Source organism: Delphinapterus leucas, chromosome 9, assembly GCF_059928025.1.
Source record: "Delphinapterus leucas isolate spDelLeu-1000000601 "Yukka" chromosome 9, BTC_Dleu_Yukka2, whole genome shotgun sequence".
Lineage (NCBI taxonomy): Eukaryota > Metazoa > Chordata > Mammalia > Artiodactyla > Monodontidae > Delphinapterus > Delphinapterus leucas.
The window spans coordinates 24418179-24441067 of record NC_143137.1 but is presented as its reverse complement, the minus strand read 5'-3'; the positions used below and the strand labels follow the sequence as shown (position 1 = coordinate 24441067).

Here is a 22889-nt window from a genome sequence, read left to right as displayed (position 1 = left end):
AGACAGTGCGGGTCACCAGCTTGCTGATGATGGGATTTGAGGTGAAGACTCATGTGGGAGCTAGTCTTTTAAGAACTAATAATGAAAGAAGCTGGCTAGGAACTTGACAAATTACGAGGAGGAGGGAGAGAGTCCAGTGGCAAGATTCTCAGAGAAGCCGGGATTGTGGCAGACGGGATGAGGAAGTGCTGCTCAGCAAGTAGCAGCGACTAGCAGGGAGGCCTTCCTCCCCACCCGCCGGCCCTAAGGCACACGGTCCGCCTGAGGGGCTGCGTGGGACAGAGTTCGGTAAAGCGCGGGGGGACGGCAGGTCTGCGATGGCTGAGGACCCCAGGGAGATCGCCGACGCCCGAGTGGACTTCGAGAGTTCCGGCGGGTGCGGCGGGTCCGATGGGAAGGAGAGGCGCGACGGGCGAGGCTTGAGGTATGGGCTGTGCCGGGCGCGGCAGCGTCCGCCGGCGGCCGGGCGGCAGCGCTCACGGGGGCGCGGGCTTCCCCAGGCCGCGGGCGGCGTGCTGGCGCTCCCGGGCGGCGCCGCCGCGGAGCTTGGCGCGGCAGCTGGCGGCGGCCTGGCGCGTGGTGACGGCGCCCGCGGGAGGGCAGCGGCTCCCCGGGGCGGCCGGGCGCAGGGCGGCGGCACTGCGGGGCGACGGCTTCCCGAGGCTTCGGCCCGCACGGGCGGCAGCGGTCCCCAGGGAGAGAGACAAAGACACGCCGGTTAGAAACGGGCCGAACGCGCCGGCGCCTCCCAGCTAATCAAGGAGCCGCCAACCCAAACTCGGCGCGATGCCATTTCCGCCCAACAGGTTGTCTGCCACGTAAACACAGGAGATAAACCTGTGTTGATCAGAGGAAAACAGCATCCAATTGAAGTGTCATTATACACGTTTTTGGCAATTTAGGGAAATGTACCAAAACCCTTAAATTTTTTAATACTCTGACCCAGAAATTCTAATTTTAGAGTTTTCCCTTGAGTAATTATGAACACATGCAAAAATTTCATATGGGGTATTCAGTGCGGTATCTGTAACAGCAAAAAACAACAGGCAAAGAAAATGGAAAAAAAAAATTTAAGGAGAAACGGGGAATATCCTATATCCAAAAATACAATTATAGTCTTTCTCTTATAGTTGATACTAACCTGCTATTAAAACAATGCTGGGATATAACTATTCATATGGAAAGGTATACTAGAATGAATGAAAAAAATTAGGTTCCTCCCCATTTGTAGTGGTGGGATGTGTGTATACTTTATGTGCGTACATGTGTATACACACACAACACAACACACATGTATAAAACAATGGAGAGAAACACTCCAAAATGTTAAGTGGTTATCTTCAGGTGATGAGGCTGCAGGTAATCTTTATATATTTCCCAAATTGTATACAATAAGCATATCTTTATAATAAAAAATTCAAGTAATTTAATAAAAGGTATTTTAGTTCATTCTTATGTACCCATTCTAACTTTATACCAATTCAAAATTATATTTTATATTGTGTAGCAAAGTGGTGGACATCAAAAGATTTTAAGAATGAATGAATGGTCCACAGAAGTAGTTTATCTTCCTCAAAAGTTCTGAGTAAATCACAGTATTTCAGAGCAGTTTATGCCTTAAACGTTATGCAGTTAATCAAAACCACTGTCTTCTGTGAAGTTATACCTTATTTTACTCTATTAAGCATTTCTACTTCAGGAAGGAAAAAAAAAAAAAGCTTTCTGGGCTGCTAACGAACCTAATTTGATTTGTAATCTCCACAGACTTAGGAACACAAAGTTTTCCGAAAAAAAATTACCATACTTTTGGAACAAATGTTTTAGATAATACCAATGTTTTCACAATGTATTCAATAATTTGCTCTTTAAGTTGAAAGAACTTAGTGGGAGCAAAACTAAAATACTGCAATAAACGAGAGTCTAAACTTTACATCTTGGTCTTCCAGTCATAACAAATTTAAATTTTTAGCACTCATTAATACCAAGGGAATCTGTTTTGCTAAACCTTGTTCCAGAAAAATGTGTACGATGACAATAAAATTATACTAATGTAACGTAGGGATGGGATTCCAGGGCTTTGTTATTAAACTCATAGAAGATCCATTTAATACATAAGTTCCAATGATATTTTAAGCCAAAGTGACCTCAGAGTTGTCAGATTGATTTTCCTTAACGATCAGTAAATCCAAGCTTAGATGTTTATTGGAAAGCTGCTTAAACAGATGATGACCTAATCAACCACACCATCCTGCAAGTTTCCTTCCCTCTGCAGGTACTGGATAAAATGATCATGTCTAGAGACATACCTGTAGTCAAAAAAATTATCAGAAATAAAATACACAAAAAGAACAAATCCTAAGTGGTCAAAACTTTGTGTTAACCAACTGCTCAAACAAAAAGTGTGCATGAGGTTTTTATAAAGCAGTGTCTCACCAAAACCCTTATTTTACACCAAATGATTTAACATAACAGTATTAAATGCAGATAAGACAGAAGAACATTTTTGGGGCGCTATCATCTAACTTTTCATTTGGTGTATCATGTCCACACAGCAATTTCAATTTAATTCAACATTTTTGAGTGCCTATTATGTCTCAGGCACTGTGCTCAGACACTAAGAACCAAAAAAAAGACATGAGATTCCTTCCTTTGAGAAGCTCTATCTAGAAAATTACCTTCAGATTATTCAGATAACTCCAACCCTAAGGCTAACCTGAATCCCTAAATCACACTGCAGTCCTGCCAAAGCTTTCCTTCTCATATCCTTCAAATGAGCACTTTCTAATTTCCTGTCATTCCTTTGCTCAAATTCATCCAGAGCGTCCCATTGTCTCCACACTAGCAAAATTATTAGTTCTTAACCTTTTAGGGGAATCAAATAATAGTCCGAGATTCTGCTTAGACATGGACTTTGTCCTCCAGAAGCATGCACAGAAATGCATACACCATATACTTTATTTCACTGCACTAGAAACTGATTTTTCAACATAAGCAATATACAAAAACAAATATTTACAAAGAAAGGAATCCCTCCCTCACGTTATTTTTCATGAAAGAAAACTGGTGACTTCCTGAAAGAAATTTTAAAATTCTAACTGCTTAGTAGTAGATCTGAGATTTGGCTTGAGTTGAAATTGTAATATGGACTTTGACACAGCAACACATACATAATCTTGGATAATCAATTATAACTTTTTCTCCATGGTAACAACTGTTGAAATCCTTGACTCACAAAGGTACACAGAACCAAAGCAGAATTTCATAGAATGCTTTGTCAGGTTAAGGTAGCCTGTGTACTAGAACACTAAATTCCTCTAAGGCTTTCAAGTTGAAGTCAAGTCACATTATTTCCTCTGCCTTCAAGTTCAATTAAGACCTCTGGAAAGGCAGCACATTTCTTTCTGTCTAGTAGAGAAAAACATCATGTTCTGTTCCCATTTCTTGGCAATACCTCTTGGAAAGGTGGTGACGGCTGCTGACATGGAAAGTAATGAGGCACAATGACATGTGGCTATCCCTCATCAAAGCAGGAAAACCATGATGTATGCCTGACATCACAAGTGTACATCTGACCTCAGAGTGCTATCATTTTTTTCCTGCCATCTGAATAATTATCAGAGAGAGAGGGAGAGATATTATCTTGAAGATATTGACAGCCTTTCCAGTTTCCAAAAGGAGTCCTAAAATGAAATTCTTTGTTGATGACACCAGAGAGCCCATGAAAACGTGAAGGTTGATGCACTGAGAGGCATCAGTAGTGTTATCCAGTTGCATGATGAACGGAAATGGCATGGCGCCCATTTTTTTCCAACCCTGGAATGAATGATATCATTTGACAAACACTGCCTCAATTCTCTTTCATGGGCCATATTTAAGAAACTTTGCGCCAAAACTACTTGACTCTCCACTCCCCTAACATACACTATTATTTCCCACCTCTATGTTTTTGTTCTTGGCATTTCATCCATCAAAAAATGTCTTCTCCCTCCTCTCATGTATTCAAACACTGCCCATCCCTCAAGACCCTCAGCCATTCTAACTAGCTTTCCCTGATTACTGCAGTCTGAAATGATCTATCCATTTTTATGAACTCCCACAATGTCTACTATTTATAACTGTCCTCAAAGTGTGGTTATGAGACCACCAGCTTCAAAAATGCACCATAATCTGTATTTTTACAAACACCAGAAAGAGCTGTAGCAATTTCTCCACTGTTTTCCTAAACCTATTTTGCCATTCTTAAAAAAAATAACTTATCCCCAGATGGATGGAGAGGAGAAGGCTGACAACAATGCTTATTGTTGCCCGAGTGACAGATCAACTCATCTCAATTATTCCTTTCTGTACTCATTTTCACACAAGAAGTTTGATTTGTCAAGTGTGTGTTCACCAGATCGGTAATGCCATTGTTGACTGCTGAATTTACCACCATCATAACTCTACCCCTGGATTGTTCAATCATTGCCTCCCAGTTCCATGGCCACCTGCTATTCAAAGGATTCAGACCATTTTCAAAATAACTTTACACTCTATGAGAAAGAAGTTAAGCAGATTTGAAGTTAAGGTAAGGTGATTAGATGGAAAGGCCTACAGTCGACATCATCCACTCAAATAAGATATAAAATTACCTATATCCTAGAGCTGAGCAGTAACTTGAAGATTATCTCTTCCAACAGATTCACATTACAGACGGAAGAACTGTGGGGAATGGGGTATTTTGGAGCAAGAAACTTAAATTTTAGAAGTATCAAAATCTCCACAAAATGGTAGCAAAATCATGCAGAGTCAAAAGGGATTCAACATGAATGATAAATGCAATTGAGTTAAAAGAATCAAGAATTAAACAATGAAAATAACTCAAAATGTGAAAGATGAGATTGATCAGTCATCTAAAGAAATGGCCCTTTAAAAGATTGTCTTTGACATTACAAGTACCAAGGTAACCTGAACTTAATACCAGTTACATTTATTAATATTAGTTATCATTTATTTACTGTATGCCAGGCATTGGGCTAAGTGTTTTACATACATTGGTGCAATTTTATTAAACTCTAATGGGGAAAAAAAATGTGCTAAAGGAGACAATCTATAGCATCTGTAAGAAAATAAATCAAGAAAGCAAAAGCTGGCCATCTGTCTGCATCCTGGTCTACGAGAAAGGATTCTCTGAAAATTGATGAATATCTGGTCTGAGTGGCAAGTATATTCCTATGGGAAAGATGAATGTATCATACTACCAGAGCTTGCTGATACTGGTCACTAACAGCTGATTCAATGCTCATCAAGAAACCTCATTATAATTTAGTATATTTGCCTACTGGGAGAAAATACACTGAACCATAAACATGAGAAGCCAGTGTCCCTGATACATCTCATGACAAATTTAAAAAGTAGTATTGTGGTATTTATACACCAGTATCTATGAGGCTGGTCAGAGTGACAGAGTCCTCAAGCACCTAGTCACCTTGCTAGGTGAACCAGTAATGCCCCTAGATGAACCAATAGGGCCAGCCTTAGAAAGTAGTGACCATGTGAAAGTTACTTGTGAGGCCTAGCAGGGAAGCTAGCCTGCCCTCTGTCTTGCTGTTCACCATCTTCAAACTACAATGCCACATGATTTCAAACACATGCATGCAAGGAAGAACCATTTAATTCAAAACAGGAATAATGGAAAATGGAGGAACAAGATATAGACTTGTTTCTCCATGTTCCAGAGCACTACCTTGTGAATTTAGAGCTTAGTTTCTACAGCAGAGAAGGCTGAAGATTTGTGTGGTTTTTTTTTCTTTTTGGTTTGTTTATGGCACCAATAAGTAATTATTTCATTTATTAAAACAATTAGTCACCTAAGCAAAAAAGAAAAAGTTCGAGTAGAACTTGGACATATAAACTTTTACCGAAGAATAAAGATTAAAACATTTCTCACGTCCAAAAATATGCACGATACGCAGTTACTTAAGGGTTTTGTTTCTGTTTGGGGTTTTTTGTCAGTTTTTGTTTTCTGATGATACCTCTACAGGCGAGAGATCTATATAAATACAGCAAGGTCCTAACATGACTTATCACAATTCTTGACAAGACTTGAGTTCATGATGTCACATCAAGAATTCCAAAGTCAGAATGCAGTAAGAACCATTAAGACCCTGTGTCCAGGGTCAAGGATAACACACATAAAAGTTGTGCTAATGCTATGAACCTCAAGGATACAATTTTATTTGTTCTACTACTGAATTTTAACTATTGTGATATTATGAAAATATACTTCTAGTCTGATTAACTTTTTTCCAATCAATAATGGAATTATAATTAATACTATTTTCAAACAGAATTACTCAGTAAATGATACATGGAGAAGTACTGCCATCTTTAGGGAGAATGCAGGATTACTAATTATCTAAAGTAAAATTCAAGTGTAAGTACGTGGCCTCTATGACTCTTAACATGGACATTTGGTATGGTTCACATTTTTTTATAATGGATTTGTCTCTTGTAATATAGTCTGGTCCAAAAGATGTAAAATCAAGCAGTGTTAATAGGCCCCACTAATCTCTGAAAAATAAAGCAATAATTGCATTGACAGAGAAGCTAGCCAAAATAAACGCTGAATGATCAAAATTAAGGGTGTATTTTTATACAGATGACCATGAGTCATCTCAAGAAGATTAAAGCACATAGTTAAAACCTGTTTTGAGAAACAAATGAAAATTTTTTTTCTGATTTGCATATGAGTTTGGAGATTAGAAAATAAACATTTGTGCTTTAATATTTATAACACCACTGCTTGTCACTGGCACTAAGATATTAAACTGCTTTGTACATACCATACAAGTTTTTACACAAGTTTAAAAGTAAATGATTTCCCTGAAAATTTCACCTGCCATTTCTTTTTCATATATTAAAGAAAATATCCCAATCAGCTATTTTGGGTAACTAGTAGTAATAATTATTATGTACATTTCACTTTAGCATTTATCATAAAATAAATCCATGACCATGCTCTCTTTCTGAAAGAAATGTGAAATACCACATTATGTTGCACATGAGGTACTCAATACGATATGCTAGAAGCAAAGAATAATTTAACACTTTGTTCACATTAACTAAAACTGGTTATTTAAATGATAAGAAGTAAAGTAAAATGGAAAGTTCATGGACCAAGGGATAAAAACATCTGTGTTCTACAATTTTCAGACATGTTAAAAAGTGAAAAAAAACAAGGTACAGTATAGTATGCTACCATTTGCGTGAAGGGGAATATATACATTTATATGATTATATATACATAAAACAGATCTCAAAAGCCCAAGAAACTGGAAACTAACTTCTTAACTCTGGGGAAGAGAATGAGAAAACCAAAAGATGGGGTGGGAAGAAAACTTACCTTTCACAGTACATCTCTCTGTACTGTTTAATTTTGTTAACATGTACATGTTATTACCTATTAAAATAATCTTTAAGAGATAGTTGGTCTCTATTTCTGACTTCTTCACTGACCTTGTGCAATCACTTACCTCAATTTTCTCCATTTTAAAATGAGGTTATACTACATCTCTATAGTTCCCATCTACAATTCAACAGAATTTTGGCTCAAAAGAAGGTATATACAAAATGTATATACCAGATGGCTAAATAAAATAACTATAAGCCTGACTTTGCAGTGACTTACATACATGATATTATAATTATTTCTACTCTGCCTGCTCTGTTCCCACCAGGCTACAAAAGCAGCATAGTAAGCAAAAGAATCTGGGAAGAAAATTCATGTTTGTGAACTTGATAATGTTTCTCTTCGTTTTTATTCTTTATCAAAAGTAAAAAATCTGGTTAGTCCTGGGAGTTCCCTGATGGCCTAGTTGGTTAGGATTCCAGGCTTTCACTGCTGTGGCCTGGGTTCAATCCCTGGTTGGCGAACTGAGATCCCACAAGCCGCAGCCAATTAATAAATAATAATCTGGCTAGTCCTCTTTATACACACACACACACACACACACACACACACAAACTATTGCTTCTAAGATACAGACTCTCAAAACATATTTTGATACATGAGTAAATATTAAAAATAATTATAAAGAGGTAGAATCTTGTGGTAGAGTTTAAAAATGGATCCTGGGTAAGGAAAAAGTTGAAAAATCACCCCTGTATTCCCCTAAAATTAGCCCAAGAACCTCCTAAAAATCATCCATAATCTTCATAAACACAAGATACTAGCAGACCAGGCAGGGTAGCCAAGGGTAGAGCAATAGAAGGTTTAGACAAGTAAAAACAGGACATGAAGAGGATACTGACATCTGGAGAACAGAAAATGGGGACAGGCCTGATGATCCATTCATTCATGACCTTACATGCTGTAGAGCAAAACTGTTAGTCTTGAGACTCAGAGGGCTTACAGTCTAATCGTGGGGACACTGTAATTAAATAATAATGCATTAATAACACAAAGGATGAAAGTGAAAAAAACTGGTAAATGTGAGTTCATCAGAGGAAGAGGTCACCATGGGTTGGAGCTACCAAGAATAGATTCATAGAAGAAACAGCACTTTAAATCTGTGTGATAAGCAAAATGATGATAGCATGGACAAAATAAAGTCAGCAAGGGGAATCAGTGCTGGTAGTAGGATAATAAATTTAGTTTTAGTCACAGTTTGATTTTAAATAGTAACTTGGCAAAAAAAATGTTAGAAATTATTTTTCAAATATTGGGTTGCCAAGTTTTCTTGATAGAATACAGGAGTGATGACATGATAGAGATATATCAAAAGTGACTGAACAGGCTCAAATATAAGATTAATATGCATCTAGATACAACTTTTAATAGGGCAGGGCTCTGAAGTATGAGAAACTCATACCTATACAGGAGGCTTGGCAACCCTCTTCCAGTATTTTCTTGCAAGTACCCAGTATTATTTCCTATCACAACCTTCATACGCAAGAGTCAGCTCCACCCAAAATACAACAAAATGAGGAAATCAAGAGGTGCCGGTTCTACCTTTCCATTGATTAAGATTGTGAGTTGGGTCTGCTTGATGAAAGAGTTCTGTGTGTTTTACTACATGAAAAAAATGTCAAAAAAACTAACCTCTCTCTCAACGATCTAGTAACCTTGTGAAGCTAAACGAATAATATAGAACCATGTAATAACTTTTGGCAAGATACATATTCAAGGTATTATCTTATGAATAAAGAGTGTGTGCGTGTATGTGTATGAGTGTGTGTGTGTGTTGTTATTGGTGACATACTGATAAATCTTGTAAGAAATTTCTAAACAAAATTTATCTCTAAAATGTTGGGCAAGAAAGAATATCAACAAATATAAAGAAGGTTATTAAACAAATGAAGTCCTCAGTGCAGAAAATATAAATTCTAAAATTCTACTCTACCATTCATTTTTGTTACAATCCTTCAAACATCTAAATACACATATTACCTTTTTTTTTTAGTAATCTCTTAGTGATTTACTGATGTGAGAATGAGTATACAGAGGCTTGCTGGGGGGAGGGAAAAATCAATGTTTAGAAACAAATTTATTTAAAAAGGAAGATCTGAAATAGGTGTTAGTTAAAAGTTTATGATTTAAAATAATTCTGTGCTATAGCAATGTGCCCTGTGTTATTTTGACATGGCTGTTAGGTTTATGCTGATGTCTACTGTTGATTAATTTAAAGTTCAAATAACAAGAAAATGAAACCATTTTCAAAGCATTAAAACAGAAAACTTTAAAGTTTTTTTTCTCATTTTACTATAGATTATAAGATTATAATAAAACGTTGTTTTATTATAGTTATCCTCTTCTCTTCTAGGTTCAAGTCTGTCAGTATTTCTATTACTGACTTCCGTTTTAAGTTTCATAACTCAACCATAAAATCTGCTCTATTGAAACCTGACACACAGTCTCCTGGGAATTCTTCCCTTTAAAGGCAGATTTTAAAAGTTAATCAAAAGTTGGATAGCTTAAATGGTATACAGACCTACACTTTCAGTATTAAATCATTGGTTTCGATCCCAAGCAGGACTGACTTCTTAAAAGTCATTCTGCATACCCTCCTAAGTATACGCTGGCCAGGGCAGGGTAAATAGGCTGCTTCATTTCAGTTCCAAGAAGACAAAAATCTCTACTTGAACTCTAGTGGTTAGCTAGATGGCAAGACCTGAAGTTTTATTGTTAGGTTCTCCCTTCAGAAAGGAGGTAAAAAGAGAGAAACCAGTGCGGAACACAGGAACATACGTGACAATGCAGGGCCTAGTTTTCATTTCATTGTTATTTTAAATATTCACCAGTCCAAATAGTGCAGCTTGGCAAAGTAAAATTACTGTAATTTATTTCATAATCTGTTCAATGTTTAATAGCATACTTTTGCCCTCAGAATCTGGCTATGGATACTAAATTACTTAAGTTTATCATATGGATTATGTCAGATTCTATTAGTTTACCCAAATGGCTTCCTCCCAGTTTTCAGAAATAGTTTCTGCCTTAGTCAGAACATAGGGACTAAGTCACAAACAACTCCTGGATAGACCAAAGCCATGGGAGTCAACAAACACATCTTCTTCAGTCCAAGAACACTGATTGTTTTATTTTTAAAAGTAGGATATTTCCTTTTTAAAGAAATAATCTTTTAAAAATAGGTCTTACAGAGTTTTGAAAAAGCCCTCAAAATACAAGACGGATTAGTTCACATTGCCTAATACTATTACAAGTTAATTATCTAGCACTTCTTAAAGTAGTATCAAATACATGCTATATTATAGATTTCATACGTTGCAATGGGGGTGGGGAGTGGCAGTGGGGAGGAGAACCGGTGCTAGCTAAACATCATTTCCCAAATGAAAAACTGAAATAGGAAGGCACTGACCTAAACTGTAAAATAAACCAAAAGAATGTGAGAATTAGTATGGTATGTTGACTCTATTCCTGCCAGTAATCTCTACATTTTCAACCACCACAGGTACACGAATGATCCCTCAATCTCCAGCCCCTGCGCAATCTCTCTCCTGACCTCTAGTCTGTATATCCTACTCACACTAAGCATCTCCAATATGATGTCCCACAAGCACCTCAAACTCAACATGTCTAAACTTTAATTCAACACTTCCCCGGAAAAGTGTTCCTCCTCCTGTGAGTAATAAGCAAATTAATCCCTACCTTGAAGAATGGTACCACCTACCTGCCCAACCAGAAGGCCCAAACTAGACGCCATCTTCAACTCCACTTCAGAAATTCCACTTCTGAAATAATTATAGTATCTGTATCCATCTCCATAGCCTCAGTGCCATTACCTAAAATTAGGTCCTTATCACTTCTTACTTAAATTTCTGAAACTGGTTTCTGTTTGATTTCCCCACCACAAATCTTACCCTTATCCCATCTCCAATTCAGTCTTCTCAATGCTATCAGATGCCCCTGGCTTAAAATCCTTCAACAGCTACTCCTAATTTTGAAAATATGATTCAAACTACTCACTTGGTATATAAGACCTTTCTTGATTCGGCCATAATTCCTTCCCTTGGTCTACATGTGGTCTCATGTCCTCTGTACCTACCTGGAAAGTTTGTCTGCCTAGCTAACTCTTTCAAAACTCAACTTAAAAATGAATGAATGAATGATGAAAAACCTTTGCTAAACCCTCAGTGTGCCTTAATATTCCACTTCTGTGTATCCTTGTAACATGTTCTTCTTTCACAGTATTTGAGAAAAGGAACTGCATTTCTTATCTCTGTAACCCTAGCATCTAACTAAGTGCCTCACACAAAGCAGGAGCTCAAAATGTCTACTGAATGGATGAAGTGAGTCAACCTAAGACAGTGAAATCTCAAGAATATTGATGAAATTCTGACTTTTGAAACCTGAGCAGGCTCCACAGGGAGAGGGAGATTAATTTGCTTATTACTCACTAATCTGTTTCTAGATAATATTTTAAAATAATTTTTTCATTTTCCATTCAATAAAAGTTTGCTAAATTAAAATCTTTAATCTTTAAAAGGCAAATAAATTTCTCATGTCAAACACAACTAGTCCTACAAGTAATAAACACATTAATTAACATGTGGTACAGAGGCCTGCATCACTCGAGGCTAAAAAGGAATCTGGGTTAAGTCAACTTAGCAAATACCTGTTTGTCTGCATGGCTAGGGTACCACCTATGTATTAACAACAGGTCAACAAATCTAGCTGCCACTACTCTACAGCCCCCAAATCAACTATAGTCACATCAGCATTAATGTGAGTGTGGGGTAATATAATTGTTGACTCTCATCCTTAGGGAAATAAATGCAAACGACAGAAGGGAGAAGCCCATTACTATTTCAGAAAGGCCAGAACTACAGACCAAGGTCTGTGAAAATGTAGGAAGATTCTAGGACCCCGTAACTTTTCTGCCTTTGCTATCTCCTGTTTTCCTATACTGATAAGCTATCTATTATCGATCCACTCATTCAACAAATATTTTTTAAGGACTACTATGTCCCAAGCATTGTGCTAGGTACAGGGTCTACATAACTCTCCCCAGTCTGTTACATAAATCTCTCCAGTGTGAAGACAGACATTAAACAAATCAACACACAAATATAAACATAACTACAAACTGTATTCGATGACAATACGGAAAGGAACATGAAACAGAACTGTAAGGGAGACTACTCTAGATTGTCTTTAGAAGTGACATTTAAGCTGAGACCGGACAATGAGTAAGTTAGTCAAGCAATGAACCTACAGTAACAACAGATCTGTGTTTTAGGAAGGTAGTTCTGACAGCAGCATGGAAGACAGATTAGAGAGGAGGTCGGTTAACAGATTATTGCAGTAGTATAAATAAGAGATAGTCCTAACTAAACTATTAAAGGTGGAGATGGCAAGGAGGACCCAAATGTGAGAAACACTGAATTGCAGGATGAACAGGCATTCATCACTGATAAGGTAAAGAGTGTAAGAGAGAGAAAGAAGTCAAGGTATTTCCTAGGATTCTAATTAGCCTAGGTAACCAAGAAGGTAGGAGTGTGAATAATTGAAACAGGGAACACATAAAGGAGAAGCAAGTTTAAAAAGAAGGTAAGTTTGGCTTACTGAGTTTCCGTTGCTGGTAAGATATGGAGAAATATCCATGTGGAGATGTCTGACATGTAACTTTGAAAACAAATGGTCTAATAATCAGAATCGCCAGGCTAGAAAACAGGTCTGGGGTCATCTTCACAGAAGTAATAAGGGATGCTTTAGGAGTGAAGGAATCAGTAAGAGTATTAAAAAAAGAAAAGAAAAAGGAGGAAGGAAACTCTGATCATATTTAAAGACCTAGAAACAAAATAAAAGTCAGTGGCAGGAGAGGAAGAATCAGAGTTCACAGGACCATCAGTTCAAGAAATATTTATCAACATCCACCATGTTTCAGGTACTGTGCTAGATGCTAGGGGTATAAAGAAAAGACAGGAGTTCTCAAGATGCTTACAGACTATGGGGAGAAACACAAATAGATAAATTCAATATAGTTATAGATGGGGCACTACAGAAACACACAAGGGGGAAACCCAGCCAAACCCAGGAGATCAAGAAATACTCATGGAGAAGACAGTGTATGATCTAAGGCTCTAAAATTAAGTAAAATCATGCAAAGAAAATTGGTAAGGACAAACCAGATGAAATCAAGAGAATGCTCCTAGACTTTTGGAATGCTGAACAGGATAACAGGTTATAGAAAAGAACTGGAAGAAGCTGAGAGGCTAAAGTGATTTAAATTGGAAAGAACAAAGTTAAGAGAACCAGAAGATGAAAAAAGTAGACAAGAGGTTTTGGTAGGAAGTTTACAGAAGATTCTGGGGGAAATGTTACAGAAGGGAGATTGAGAGAAGCTGCCAAGCTGTATGAGGATCTGGGAAGAGATGGGTAAAGAGAACTTGTATGAAGCTTGCTGAGCTTAATGTAATTGTACCTTTCTATCTCCTTAGAAGATTTCTGTAAAATAGTAAAAAGTTCATATTTTCCAAAGATTTGGAAACTTGTCTGTTTCTTTTGGATGCAATACCATGCTGAGACCAGCCCAAAGTGACTTAGTTACAAGTGACCATGAAGATCTTGGAAAGGTATATTTTTGTAAGCATTAATGGTCGTAGAGAGTTCAAGCATGATGGGAAGCAAGAAGGCACTAGATTTAGCATTTCTGTGGTCACTGATGGCCTTCAAGTGAACTCTCAATAGAAATGTAGGGGTAGGGAAAAACTATATGGTTCACATGTGAATGGTATAGGCATGGCTCAATATTGTTCATTCACTCAACAAATATTTATTGAATGCCTACCATGTACCAGGAACTACCCTAGGCCCTGGGGAATCAATGGTGACCAAGGCACAGGTCTCCTAAGAGCTTAATGGAGAAAGGAGACAACAAAATAGACAATTACAGTATAGTGAAATTAGTGCTAAAGCACAGTATGAGAGGACATGAAGTTTGACAGTGAAAGGAAGGAGGAACAGATGGCAGTAACTAGACTGAAGGTAGTCTGGAGGAGAAGTTTACCTTTTGGCTGAAAGTAATTTGAGCATGTCTGTAGGCTGAGGGGAGAAGTTTGTGGAAAGGGAGACAGAGATGAGGAGGAGGAAGGAGAGGACGGTTGGAGGAAGGTCTGAGGAAGAAGACTGGCAACGGCAGAAGTGTTGGACTTGGACTTCTTCCTTCAAAGAACCAAGGAAGGAACCGAAGACAAAACTGTGATGCAGAAGGGGAGCATAAAGAAATGTCTTCTACCTTTTGTCATGATATAGGCAAGGCTGCCTCTTATCAAGGAAGCAAAATAGGACTGGAGGCTTTCAGGGCAGTGTAAAAGTTCTGAAGTAGCAATGTGAGAATTGGATAAATGAAATAACGAATTCTAATTCCTAAGATTACACAAATGACAGAAGAGGCAATCAACAACTGTATGCTTAGTTTGTTTAGGTCTGGGAGTGGAATATGAAAGTGAAATGTGAGATGCATTTCATAGAATTGAATAGGGATGAATTAAACAAAGGTAAGTCTTAAAAAAAAAGAATTATCAAAAAATCACTAAATGTACACCCAGTGTATAACTGATTATGGATTATTTACCAGGGTATACAGTCAGTACAGCACTCCCATGAATTTGAACCTGTCACCACTACTTAGTAGCAATGCCAGAAGCTAGGAGGCTCAAATTAAAAAGTCAGGAAACAGGGCTTCCCTGGTGGCGCAGTGGTTGAGAGTCCGCCTGCCGATGCAGGGGATACGGGTTCGTGCCCCGGTCTGGGAAGGGTTCGTGCCCCGGTCTGGGAAGATCCCACATGCCGCGGAGCGGCTGGGCCCGTGAGCCATGGCCACTGAGCCTGCGCGTCTGGAGCCTGTGCTCCGCAGCGGGAGAAGCCACAACAGTGAGAGGCCCGCATACCGCAGGAAAAAAAAAAAAAAAGTCAGGAAACAGAAGCCATCAGCAATAGAAACAAAGAGGAATTCACAGGTAGAGAAGCTATATACACTAGAAGATGAGGTAATGGGAAAAGACGCTTAAAAGCAAAGACATATTGTGGACTAATATAAGCCTAAAGATAACTGATGTAATGTTGCTGCTTTCCTTCTCTCCTTCTTTCCACATTCTCCTAGCTGTTTTATGCCAGGTACATTGTGAGGCATTAGTGATACAAAGAGAAGACATAATTCTTGCTTATAAATTCAGAATATGTTCTTATACCCATAGCCTAATTTTTACAAAAAATAATCATAATAAAACTGAAAGCTGTTTTGAGTTTTGCTACTCAAAACTATGCATTGTTCTATAAGACATTAATCACAAGGAAGCACAATTACATCATAAAAAGTTCAACAACTTCTTGAACAATTACCAAAAGGTGCTGCCAAAAACGGCAGCAGGTTAAGTACCCATAAACTAATATGTTCTAACTTAATAAACTGCTGTCCATCTTGGCTTTATCACAGATGTTACATCTGACTTTTCCTTAAATGGCTGGATTAATACCAACAAAAAGGCAACGAACATCAAATGGCAAAGCAAGATAACCAGAAACTATTTGGCAAGTGCCAGAAAGTATTTTGGCAGCAAACTGATAGCAATTTTAGTGATCACTGTAACAGTATTAATACATATTTACTGAGCTCTTGAGCCAGGCATTGTGCTAAGTATATTACATACAATATATCATTAAACTTTTATAAATTCCCACAATAAACCGACCTATACCGCATTTCCTAATACCATCATTATACAGACAAGAAAATTGAAGCTTAGAAAAACTAAGTAACTTGCCCAACACACACAGGAGCCAGGACTTGAACTCAGGTATGCATGATTCTTAAAAATCCATGCTTTAACCACTGTGTGATTCTGTTTTCCCAGAAGAATGGAATAGTGCCAGACACATGATGAACACTCAATAGTGCCTGTCGTTGAAGGAATGGATGAGACGATATAAAGCAGCTATTGCAGAGTAAGCCCAAATGCGGAAAATACAAGAAGAGCAGAAGCAATACTTTAAGGTTTCACTAAATCACCAACTCAAATTGTGCAGCATAATTGTGGGTGTCTGGAAAATCACAGCAACTGACAGAATGGCCTAATATGCTGTTACAGGAAATGTAATGGCTCTTTTTGAGTGAAAACTTCAGGCTGCCTATGAATCTACAAAAGCCAAAGACGGAAACAGCATCAGGCAGTTCAGAAAAGGAACTGCAGGTGCTGATTAGAAAATTCTTCCCCACATTTTCTCAGTATGGAAAGGATTGTTGGTGCTGCACTGACGAACAGTCAAGCCCACAGGTTACCTTTAATTCTATCACCTTTAAAATGAAAGAAAATGATGTGTACTGGAAAGATTAGTACATTCTAGAACTATCCAGATCCCTCTTTTAAAAGACTGGCACCAAAAGATTCCTCTTACTAGGTCCAGGGCCATGTTTTATGGCACTGACTCTGCTACCATGATCACCAACGACAGGACCCACAGAGAGCACCTGTCCCAGGAACAGCCAACCTCTGAAGAGCAACCTATGACCAGCAACCTACGAAGAGGCCTAGCATGGGAGATTTGCCCAACAAGAATGCACCTAACTGAACCAATCAGATTTTCTCTTACAGAAGTCTAAATTCAAGCTATATGGAGAAAGAAAATACTTGAAAGACACAGAAGAGGCAAGCAGTGGAAATAATGAGGCAGTTATATAACCACACCGAGAAGATATCAAATGACGTAATTAGTGTCTTTTTTTTTAAAGTAAAAGCAGAGTCTGACACGGGGAGGGGGAAGGGTAAGCTGGGACGAAGTGATATAGTGGCATGGACACATATACACCACCAAATGTAAAATAGTTAGTGGTAAGCAACCGCACAGCACAGGGAGATCAGCTCAGTGCTTTGTGACCACCTAGAGGGCTGGGATAGGGAGGGTAGGACGGAGACGCAAGAGGGAGGGGATATGGGGATATATGTATATGTATAGCTGATTCACTTTGTTATAAAGCAGAAACTAACACACCATTGTAAAGCAATTATACTCCAATAAAGATGTTAAAAAAAAAAAAAAAAGCAGAGTCTGAGAAGGGCTAATAGCAGCAGAGAAGCCATACTCCTGCTCCTAAGAAGGCAACACCCAGTCCCTAGAGTTGCATTATTTTTTCCGGCTTCTTTAACTGGTTGAAATCCATATGGTGAAGCCAGTTTGTACAATTACTGCTAGGTTGCCTTAAGGCCTGGCCCCTTCTGTCTTAGTTCCCCACACAGCACTCTCTAACGAACCTCTCTTGACCAGCTACAGACCAACTAAAACCCTGCACTCGCAGCAGCAAGCACATAGCACAATGCTCTATCACGGGCACACATGCACTCACACACCTGCAATGAGATGGCATGGCAAGCTGGGTGGTGACTGGTAATCCAAGTACTGTGGGTCTTACTTCCATCTTGTAGAATCTGTGGTTTGAAGACACTGTGTTCTTTAGCTCTAGTTAACTGTTTTAGAAAGAAATGACCTTCAAAGAAGTATCTTAAACCTTAAAAATTAACAATTCATATCATTACAATTATACACTTAGAAACTGAAAAGAGATCCAGGGCAGTTACAGCAACAAAACCATTTCCTTGAAAAGTTTCTTCCTCTGGTGTGTGTTTGTATCCAAATTTCATGGTAACTAAGTGATTGTGTTCACTTACAATCTTAAGAAACAACAGCTGACTAGTCAAGACAGCCAGGCAAAGAAAGGGCAAATTGGAAAATCATGAAAACGTTTTGAGGAAAGTTTAACTTGAGGATATAAATATTGATGACGACTCACAAATTTCACTAAGCGTGTTCCCTCTATCTTTATGACAGCCCCACGAGCCTACCTTATGTCCTCAAAGGCTGCCCATTCAAAGGAAAGGAGAATAAGGCTCAGAAAGTCTCAAACATCTACAAATGTCCAGCATGTTGGATTCCAAGGAACTTAGTAAATATCTAATGAGCAAAAAGCATGAAAATGGCATGGCCACTCTCCTGCAGAAGCTTATACAGAACGACCCTAACAACTTATATGACAAAAACCCAAGAACACTACATAAACATCTTTTCCCTAAAAGTTAATTTCTTTTCACGTAATTCAATCACTTGTGCACACAATGTTCCTAGTACTTGGCTATTTTTTTTTCTTAGAAGAAAACTATTCCTCACTTTCTCTTCCCATCCAAAATAAAAACTACCAGACACAACCAGTACTTTGGGGTTTAAGTCTACCAAAGCATCAATTTAGCCAAGAAGAGTCTAAACTTTTTAAAAAATATATTTTTGCACAGCTTAGAAAGAAAGACTGACTAAAAGCCACAGTTCCATTTCTCAGAGCTAATTTATTCTCAGGATAATTCCACAGATAGAAGGAATTAAAAACTAATATTCAAAACCTGGGTTGTAAAGAGAGTTCTATGCATTTAGGGTTCATTTTGGTGTAATAATTTCTCCTCTGAACATAACATTATTACATGCTCTTGCATCGAAAGTGTTACCAGACTATACAGGAGCAGGACACCCAGAGAGGCTGCAAGTCATTATTGCTCAAGCATTCAAAGCGTTTTTTTTTGTTGCTTTGGTTTGCCTATTTTTTTCAACCACCTCATTCTACTGTTTAAACATTACTACGTTTTGTGTGCCAGAAACATGCTCAGATACCTGACATAAGAATTTGAGTATCAGAATCATTAAGAAACCACACAACCCAGGTGTTGGGACCCCAGCAATTGATCTGCAGATCAAGATATGAAAGTTCATCCAAACCTAGGGACAAAGGTTCTCTGGTGTTGCAAATTAACCCTAGACACAAAAATTTCTAAAATCGTCATCTTATGGTTAAAAAAAACAAGATCAAGAACAGGGAGATGTACGGGTAAACCCTGTTGGTAGATAATTTAACAGTACTTGGGCCTCAAGTGAAATGTGGAGTACTGTCACTAATGCCTACTATTGGCAAGACTTTTGAAAAGTACCATTTCTTATTTCTTCATGACACATTCACCAAAGAAATTCCTGACTTAGCCCAAATAATGCTCTCCTGAAGAATCCACTCTTTCCACAACCAAATGCTTGCTTTCAAATAGTAATGCATATCTACTTTAGTTTCATAGAAATATTTGAACTATGTTACTCAGTTAATATTTGCTCCATGTCAATACTTTACACATGACCAAAACCAAAATATTGTGTGACAGAACAGATACTAAGAGAATTTTAAGACAGATGGGTTGTCCTAAGGAGTAATGATAAAAACAAAGCCTAAACAATGAATGTGCTTAAAACTACCTAATACCTTTTCAAGATGAATGAAAAACTTGAGTAGGAATGATAAACTAGTAATAGCTGCTTAGAAGAAAACTGGTGGCAAATAATAACATAGTTGGTTGTCCTCATTTCCCAGTTAAACACAAAAGCAGCAGTTAAAATCTGATGCGTAGCAATAAACTCTCTTCTAATGCACACATTTCCATTTAAACTTAACTTTACAAGGTAATAAAAAGTTGCACATTTATACTGTGAAAATTACTTATAGTAATCATATCTAACATTTATTGTAACATGACAAGGACCACCCTGTTTTACATGTATTTTTCATTTTCTCCTCAGAACAACCCTATCAGGTAAGAAATATTATTCTCATTTTATAAATGAGGTTAACTAGGATACAGAATGCTTAAGTAACTGAACTTGCCCAAGGTCACACAGGAAATAAATGGTGGATACAAAAATTTCACCAACGAATCTAGCTCCAGATCATTACACCAAACTGCCAACAAGTAATGTAGTGACTGTACTTTGCAAATGATAAAATCTGCATATATAAGGTGCACTGATTAAGGGAACATGCTTTGTGGTCAGACTTAGTGTTAAGTCTCAATTCTATAATTTACTAGCTATGTGAACTGGAGTAAACCACTGAACTTCCCTAAGCTTCAATTTTTCTATTCTGTAAAGTGGGCATGATGAAAGAACAGTTCTTACTCCATAGGGCTGTTGGTGGATTAGGGGCATTATGCATATAAAGGATTAGCAAAGCACTTGGTATATAGTAAGCACTCTATACACGTTAATTACTATCAACTAATACTAAGAATTCTCTTTATTATCATAAACTCTCATTTTAGTACTGGTGGCACTTTCTAAAATAAATTAAATCTATCAATATTGAGATAATAAAAGTTTAGGAAAGTAAGACCCAAAGCCTCAAAGTATATGACAGCACAATTCACATGGAAGAGGCTACTACTTACTTTAACATCATTAGCAAACATTTATTTAAAGTGTCCGGATATACATGAAAACGTGCTAGGCACTAAACAGAATTATCAAGACATAGTCCCTGACCTCAAAAATACACAATCAAGCAAATTAATTCTGCTGAGTGGGCACAACAGCACAACCTCCAACTCCGGGCACTTTCTGAACCAGATGCACCTATGGTGCTCATTAGGTTCCCCTCTGTTTGTGGTATGATAGTGGTGAACATATGTAGAGAAAGAAACTTCAAAATAAATAATAAACCTGACAAGTGTAGAATGATAAAGATTCAGGAAGAAATGAGCTGTTTTTCCACACTCTTACCTTCTCAAAAAAATGTTTTAGCTATCTTGGTACTAATGATCTGTTAATTAACCAGAAGAGAAAAAAGGAAAGAGCTGGAAGCTCAGAACTGAGGTCAAAGAAAAAGGGTACAGAAACAAATTATAAGAGAGAGAAGGAAGGAATTTGGAAAGTTAGAAAAGCCAAAATAATTGTAGGTGACTTTAAGTGAAACACATTTTATTCTGCCGTCTAACATGTGCTTTATGCCTTAGAAACCAAACAACTAACAGCCGTACTTAAGATTGCTGATCCTTACTCCTTTTCAATCTTGAGGTTTCCGCTAGCTCTTGAAGTCAGAGAAGAGAAAAAGAATAGCATAGAGTACAGAAGGATTCTGTCTAACACCACAGCCAACATCATGCTGCCCATATCTTAGAGCTCGGCCACTGATCAACTACGAGACTGTGTCTGAATCATAATCCTGATAATCTAAGGATTCCATTAGAAAAGTAAATTCTAAAACTCCTAACTAAGGAACTAGAATATTTCCAAGGGCCACTACAGGAAACCTGAAGACCTAATTTCTGAAGTTTTAGAAGCATTTCAAATCTCATTTTCAGTGGTCATGCTATTCAAAGAGATCTTTTACAACTTCACAGCAGGAAATGATATTCACTTGTGCTTCTATCTCTATACCTACTTGCCATAATACCTACTGGGAAATTCCTCTTTCTATACCTGCAGCCTCAAACTGTAGCAAAACCACAAAACTCCCCACTACTGCATCCACAGGCTCCCTAAAGCAAACCGAGTAGAACAGCCTACTGACCATAAGGCAATGTAACAAATACATATTCCTAAAAACTGTGAAGGTACTTTTCAACAATACAAGCAATCTGTGTCAACCGAAAATTTGGCTTATATATATATATATATATATATAAAACTAGGCTAAAAGTTAAGGATGGATAATTTATATATTGCTCAAGAATGTATACATTCAATGTTTTCTTCTTGAAGTAGGGAGTAAAGAGGGGAAAGAGACATGAACCCCCAAAATGGTTATTGTGCATTCAAGGTATATCTGCATGTTATAATCAACACCTGCTTAGGGAATTCCCTGGCAGTCCAGTGGCTAGGACTCCGTACTCTCACTGCCGAAGGCCAGGGTTCGATCCCTGATCGGGGAACTAAAATCCCACAAGCTAGGCAGCGTGGCCATAAAAAAAACAAAACAAAACCAAAAACACCTGCTTAGTATCAGCCATACTTCATCCAGCTTTCGCTTGCACTATACAAACTTATGAAGTTGAAGCGCAAGCCATACCTTTTACTGTTTCTCCTCTTCCACCAAATTTAGGAATAAAAGTTATCTTCAGGAAGGAAGATGATTTGAATTCTATAGAAGAACTCTCAATTGATCAAACTGCAGCAAAAGTGGATGTAATTTGTAGCCAGAAATAGGTCTTAATATAAAATAAGGAGTTTCCGATGGTTCTTTACCTGCTTCACTACTCCCCCCAACGACAACAAAAAGTACTATAAATACTTGCTTATACAGCCTGTGTGTAGAAAAGCTTCTGGCACAAATTTCTTAGGCCTCTTCTCAAGACCCTCAAGCCCGATCCTCTGAGATGACAAACCTCAAGAGTCAAAATAAAACCAAAAAGGATGAAGACCAGAAAGGAATAGGAAGAACAAAGAATTTCTAATCACTTCTTACTTGTTCATTCTACTTAACTGGTCCTAGTTTAGTCTCTATGTTCCCCATGATCCATTAATTTGGCTATTATGATAAAATATTCTTAATCTCTCTAGGCCCTTCTAATTTAGACAAGTCCTGACATAATGATATTTT

General features: G+C 37.8%; 1 protein-coding gene across 3 annotated transcripts in view; it reads right to left on the bottom strand.

The window, feature by feature from the left end:
- Nucleotides 1–368: 368 nt before the first annotated feature.
- Nucleotides 369–22889, bottom strand: part of ZNF800 (zinc finger protein 800) — a 49676-nt gene continuing 27155 nt past the window's right edge. For all 3 annotated transcript variants that reach the window (XM_022581974.3, XM_022581984.3, XM_089917442.1), the window contains one exon: nucleotides 369–663. In XM_022581974.3, the coding sequence (XP_022437682.1) occupies nucleotides 477–663 (187 nt within the window). In that variant the 3' untranslated portion in view covers nucleotides 369–476. The remainder of the gene's footprint in view (nucleotides 664–22889) is intronic.